The 6,472-nt window shown below is 50.9% G+C and overlaps 1 protein-coding gene across 1 annotated transcript; it reads left to right on the forward strand.

Annotated features, from left to right (window-relative positions):
* The first annotated feature begins 1,468 nt into the window (after positions 1–1,468).
* LOC124646831 (putative WUSCHEL-related homeobox 2) lies at positions 1,469–2,369 on the forward strand. Its single transcript, XM_047186880.1, has 2 exons — positions 1,469–2,041; positions 2,154–2,369. The coding sequence occupies exons 1-2, from the start codon at positions 1,469–1,471 to the stop codon at positions 2,367–2,369; spliced, it is 789 nt and encodes a 262-aa protein (XP_047042836.1).
* Positions 2,370–6,472: the final 4,103 nt, after the last annotated feature.

The raw sequence follows: 6,472 nt of genomic DNA on the forward strand, positions 1-6,472 counted from the left end.
ATTAAACTAACCAATATAGTAGAACCAAGCACACTTTTACTAATAATTGGAGGTTTGGTGGAGATAATCTCCACAAAAAAACTCTAGTACAAAACAAGGCATGCAGAGCGATTGAGCACTATGGAAGGGATGGGTCTTCGCCCGCGATGGCACCGCTGTGACATGCGTGCCTGTGAGGAGGTAGAGGTGATGACTAAGTTGGCTGGGAGACGAGGAAACATGTGTGTGGGTAAAGTTTGGTTCAATTTGGGCTAGCCCTTCGGGCTTTGAGGTCAGGGCCATGGAATAGCCAAAGGTTATTGCCACTAATATATGTACCCCACACGTCAGATGGGCATCCATGGAGCAAAATGTCCACGAATGTCCAACTCATATATTGTGGTTACTCGTACCATAAAATCCTTGGGTATATAAAGCACTCGACACCCCTGTCAAGCTGGCGGGCCAGGTATCCAGGGGTACTAAGATCCGTGGATAGAGTACTAGGATCCTTAATCCTTTAAATTAAGGTTCAACCTGGTTGAATACTTGAAAAGGTGAGTTTTTAATTACGGAAAAATTATATTCTTTAGTTTCCTCTGTTCTAGATGCGAAAAAATGCTACACCCTAGCTAGGGTGCAAATACTGGCATCTGCATCGGTCTTTAATTGCTATTATAGACAAGTGTGGCCATAGTATAACTCAAAGTAAATGTGTTAATAATAAATTGTACATTCATGAGTCCCTTACCCCACTCTCGGTTCATTTTCTTTAACTTGCACACAATGTTGGTCCCAAACTCACATACTGTAGGCTACTTCTCCGTATATATATATCTCCAATTTTGCAAGAAAGACATATACACGGACATATATACAACATCACATTAAGTGAACCTCACATGCATGCATCACTCTCTGTCTCTCACTCTCCGTGCTAGGAAACACTGACGACATATACATTCCGTGCGCCCGCGACACTACGCACGTAGTTACACGCGTATATAGGGTGTGCGCGTACCACGAGTGACAAATAACTCTGCGTACCACGTTTGCGTACGTACGTATGTGCAGAACAAATAAGCAGAGAGGCACACAAGCTGTTTCTCGCAACACCATGATGGTGCAATCGATTATATAATCAGGAGGAAATCCAACCTACAACAGTACACACATTAACTCTTGCGTGCATGCATGCTTGCACCTTCATTCGTCTCCCTCTCTCTAGAGATAGCTAGATTCTCTTTCTCTCACTAGAGAGAGAGAGACGGCCGGGGTGGTCGCCATGCCCTCGCGCATGCTATAATAAACCCTGCCCGGCCGTCGTTGGCTTTCCACACAGGGAGCAACCAAACCACACCGGCCAACCAACCAGCAAACTCCTCTTCTTCTTCTTCTTCTTCTTCATCCTAGTACACCTTTTGTCTCTTCCCACGACACACGCACTCCGCCGTACCTAGCTTAGCTACACAGCCCTCAAGCTCGTTCCATGGCGGCGACGACGGCAGCAGCTGCGGCGGCGGCGGTGTCGGTGGTGTCGGGGACGACGCGGTGGTGCCCGACGCCGGAGCAGCTGATGATCCTGGAGGAGATGTACCGGGGCGGCCTGCGCACGCCCAACTCCACGCAGATCCAGCAGATCACGGCGCACCTCGCCCACTACGGCCGCATTGAGGGCAAGAACGTCTTCTACTGGTTCCAGAACCACAAGGCCCGCGACCGCCAGAAGCTCCGCAGGCGCCTCTGCATGAGCCACCACCTCCTCTCCTGCGCCCACTACTACGCCGCCGCCAACGCCGGTCACCACCACCACCTCCTCGGCGCCGTGGCTCCCATGCAGCAGCAGCAGCACCAGCCGCAGTACTACTCCGCGTCCTGCGCCGGCGGCGGGTTTGACCAGCACCTGCTCCCCGCCGCAGTTCCGGCCCCGGCGGCTTACGCCGCTGCTGGGTACGGCTACCCGGCGTTTGCTGCGGCCACGGCGCCGACGACGAGCCGGTGTGCCCCCGGCGTCAACCCCTCGCCGCAGAACCCACTTTCGTCGACGTCCTTCAGCTACCAGGTACGTGCTGCCCTATCCTCCATCGATCACTCGCTTGCTACTTCTTCTAGTTACCAACTGCGATTACCTTTGAGCTGATCGTGAGTCGTGACTTGACTTGACCTGGCCGCAGGGAGGAGGCGGATCGCCGGAGTACTCGCTGGGGAGGCTGGGAAGCTTCGGGGTGGTGGTGGAGGAGGACACGTGCCGGTCGTCGCGCTACGAGCAGCAGCTGCCGGTGCAGATGGAAGACGCCGCGCCGGCGGCGACGGGGATGTTCTGCAGGCCGCTCAAGACGCTCGACCTCTTCCCCGGCGCGATCAAGGAGGAGCAGCGCGACGTCGTCTAGCCTAATTAGCTACCCCCGATATATGCGCATGCATCCGGGCCAGTAGTAGCGCAGTACACTAGCAGTAGCAGTTCAGTACGTATGTAGTAGAGCAGCCCGTACTTGCACGCGCGTAGCAGCAGTACGTAGCACACCGAGAGATCCTAGTAGGTTTCTAGTCATGTTCATTTCCATCATGTTTAGTTGATTAATTAAACGTTTGTGTCATTCGATAATATGGTTCTTTCATCTCTTTGTTTTATTAGTTTACATTGTGCAGTACTCCAGCTTGAGTAGTGGCTAATTAGCTGCTGGAAGTACAAACTTACTAAGTGCATTAATGTGAAGTGACATTATGGAATGTGAAGGAGGCAGCAAGTGCTACTCAAGCTAGTACTACTTCGTAGCTAGCAGGGAGCCCACCCGGCCTGCTAGCTACGGCAATACGGCATTGCTAGGAGCCTAGGTGTACAACTCTAATGGCTTGGTAAGAACAATGCTACATCTATGGGCAGCAACCTACGGGAATGCAGCCTACGGGATTACTTGGATGTTAGAGAGAATTCATCCCCCTAATTCCATAAGCATGTCCTGTAAACAACCTCCCGTAAATCTAGCATTTTCAGCTTGGTAAAGTAATTAAGAAATATTTTACGCGAACTTAGGACACATCCTGATAAGCTCAGCTTGTAGAGGAAAGTGCACATGGATATTCGAAGAAACCACTGACCAAGAAGGCAAGGTTGGGTAAAAATCAATACTGATGCATGCTACCATCAAGTGGCTCAAGCTGGGAGTACGGGTCTAGTGGTGAGAGACAGCCAAGGAGGTTTTAATACGTGCTCAAGCACTGTGGTATGATCATGCAACAAGTGCTCATGCTATGGAAGCACATGCCATCAGGGATGGTGCGAGGCTAGCAGCTGAACGGGGATACACAAATGTTATAATTGAAAGTGATGCGAAAAAGGTTGTACACCTGTGTGATGAAGCTGATGAGTGATGACAGATATGAGATTATGGCAATCTCTGAAGATATTAGAGAGATCAAGAGAGCTTTTAATAGTTGTACCATTTATTTTATTGGGCGTGAACACTACGGGAAAATCAGGCGCTGCCGTGCAGCCAAACTTTGCCGTGAGCTGCTGCACGGCAAAGATTTCTTTGCCGTGCGTAGCAAGAAGAGCGCACGGCAACCCAAAAGTGCACGGCAAAGTATGAGAGCAGCGCACGGCAAAGAAACAAAGCACGGCAAAGAAAGATATGGCGCACGGCAAAGAATTTTCTCACGGCAAAGAATGGGAGCAGCGCACGGCAAAGATTGTAGCACGGCAAAGTCCCTGCAAGCCGCACGGCAAAGAAACAGCTCACGGCAAAGGCCTGAGCACTGCCGTGCAGCCAAACTTTGCCGTGCGAGACAGATAAGTTGCACGGCAAAGGGTCCTTTGCCGTGCGCTTCTCCCTTTGCCGTGCGCCAATATACTTTTTTTTTGTTTTTCTAACTATTTTATTTCATCTACTACTTATATTTATTTTGTTAATTAGTTTTTCTTTTTGATGACTATTTATTACACTATGTGAAATACAAAATTACTCTCCATGCTCATCCCCCACATATATCAGGGTTCAGGTGCTCCGGCGGCCGTCCCCCTCCTTCCCCCCCAAAACAGCGGGACGGCGGGTCTACCCCCTAGATTTCTCCGCGCGACGTTCCACCAATATACCTTTTCATAGGTTTAGGTTTGTTTAGTCCATGGACATATGGAAAACCATGTGTGGTACCCTTTGGCACAGTCTAGCCCCCAATATACCCGCGGCGGGACACTTCACCTTACACGTCCAGGAATCTGTTAAGTGTTATCGCCCGAAGGTGAGGAATGTCAGACCGGGGATCCATGCCATGCACCATTTGGTGAATTACACCTAGCATCACACTTTGAAACATAGAATAGGTCCACATGCAAGGTTTGGTGGGGTTCCGGTGCTCCGGCGGTCGTTCTCCCCTCCTCCCCCCAAAACAGCGGAACGTGTGCCCCGGCGGGTCTACCCCCCTAGATTTCTCCGCGCGAGGGTGCACCAATGTAACTTTTCATTCTTTTAGGTTTGTTTAGTACATATACACATGGAGAACCAAAGATTGGGACCCTTTGGCACATATACCAGCAGCTAGAGCCATTATCACACGATCGACGGTGTGCTCGGTCTACTTGGTTAGGGTTAGGTGTAGGGTTAGGGCTAGGGTTTAGGGGCTAGGGCTAGGGTTTAGGTTAAAGGGTAAGTATTTATGGTTAGGTATAGGTTTAGGGTTTAGGGTTAGGGTTAGGGTTTATGATGCATGGTTCTGCAGCTCCGGCGTCGTGGTTTAGGGATTTAGAGGGGTTTAGGGCTCGAAGCCTCCCCGGCTTAGGGTTTAGGGTTTAGGGGAGCTACTTTTGCACCATTAGACCTTGCATCACACTTTGACACATATCATAGGTCCACATGCAAGGTTTGGTGGGGTTCCGGTGCTCCGGCGGTCGTTATCCCCCTCCCCCCCAAAACGACGGAACGCGTGCCCCGCGGGTCTACCCCCTAGATTTCTCCGCGCGAGGGTGCACCAATGTAACTTTTCATTATTTTAGGTTTGTTTAGTACATATACACATGGAGAACCAAAGATTGGGACCCTTTGGCACATATACCAGCAGCTAGAGCCATTATCACACGATCGACGGTGTGCTTGGTCTCATCGGTTAGGGTTAGGTGTAGGGTTAGGGCTAGGGTTTAGGGGCTAGGGCTAGGGTTTAGGTTAAAGGGTAAGTATTTATGGTTAGGTTTAGGTTTAGGGTTTAGGGTTAGGGTTAGGGTTTATGATGCATGGTTCTGCGAGCTCCGGCGTCGTGGTTTAGGGATTTAGAGGGGTTTAGGGCTCGAAGCCTCCCCGCTTTAGGGTTTAGGGTTTAGGGGAGCTACTTTTGCACCATTAGACCTTGCACCACACTTTGACACATATCATAGGTCCACATGCAAGGTTTGGTGGGGTTCCGGTGCTCCGGCGGTCGTTATCCCCCTCCTCCCCCAAAACAGCGGAACGTGTGCCCCGGCGGGTCTACCCCCTAGATTTCTCCGCGCGAGGGTGCACCAATGTAACTTTTCATAGGTTTAGGTTTGTTTAGTCCATGGACATATGGAAAACCATGTGTGGCACCCTTTGGCATAGTCTAGCCCCCGATATACCCGCGGCGGGACACTTCAGCGTACACGTCCGGGAATCGTTAAGTGTTATCGCCCGAAGGTGAGGAATGTCAGACCGGGGATCCATGCCATGCACCATTTTGTGAATCACACCTTGCATCACACTTTGACACGTATCATAGGTCCACATGCAAGGTTTGGTGGGGTTCCGGTGCTCCGGCGGTCGTTATCCCCCTCCTCCCCCCAAAACAGCGGAACGTGTGCCCCAGCGGGTCTACCCCCCTAGATTTCTCCGCGCGAGGGTGCACCAATGTAACTTTTCATTCCTTTATGTTTGTTTAGTACATATACACATGGAGAACCAAGATTGGGACCCTTTGGCACATATACGCGCAGCTAGAGCCATTATCACACGATCGACGGTGTGCACGATCCGTCGGTTAGGGTTAGGTGTAGGGTTAGGGCTAGGGTTTAGGGGCTAGGGCTAGGGTTTAGGTTAAAGGGTAAGTATTTATGGTTAGGTTTAGGTTTAGGGTTTAGGGTTAGGGTTAGGGTTTATGATGCATGGTTCTGCAGCTCCGGCGTCGTGGTTTAGGGATTTAGAGGGGTTTAGGGCTCGAAGCCTCCCCGAGTTTAGGGTTTAGGGTTTAGGGGAGCTACTTTTGCACCATTAGACCTTGCACCACACTTTGACACATATCATAGGTCCACATGCAAGGTTTGGTGGGGTTCCGGTGCTCCGGCGGTCGTTATCCCCCTCCTCCCCCAAAACAACGGAACGTGTGCCCCGGCGGGTCTACCCCCTAGATTTCTCCGCGCAGGGTGCACCAATGTAACTTTTCATAGGTTTAGGTTTGTTTAGTCCATGGACATATGGAAAACCATGTGTGGCACCCTTTGGCACAGTCTAGCCCCCGATATACCCGCGGCGGGACACTTCAGCGACACGTC

Source organism: Lolium rigidum, chromosome 4, assembly GCF_022539505.1.
Source record: "Lolium rigidum isolate FL_2022 chromosome 4, APGP_CSIRO_Lrig_0.1, whole genome shotgun sequence".
Lineage (NCBI taxonomy): Eukaryota > Viridiplantae > Streptophyta > Magnoliopsida > Poales > Poaceae > Lolium > Lolium rigidum.

What these genes read in the sequence shown, in the direction of transcription:
- LOC124646831 (XM_047186880.1), top strand. Translation starts at nt 1,469, where the DNA reads ATGGCGGCGACGACGGCAGCAGCTGCGGCGGCGGCGGTGTCGGTGGTG. An exon ending in CGACGTCCTTCAGCTACCAG is followed by an intron (nt 2,042 to 2,153) that starts GTACGTGCTGCC and finishes ACCTGGCCGCAG; the next exon opens with GGAGGAGGCGGATCGCCGGA.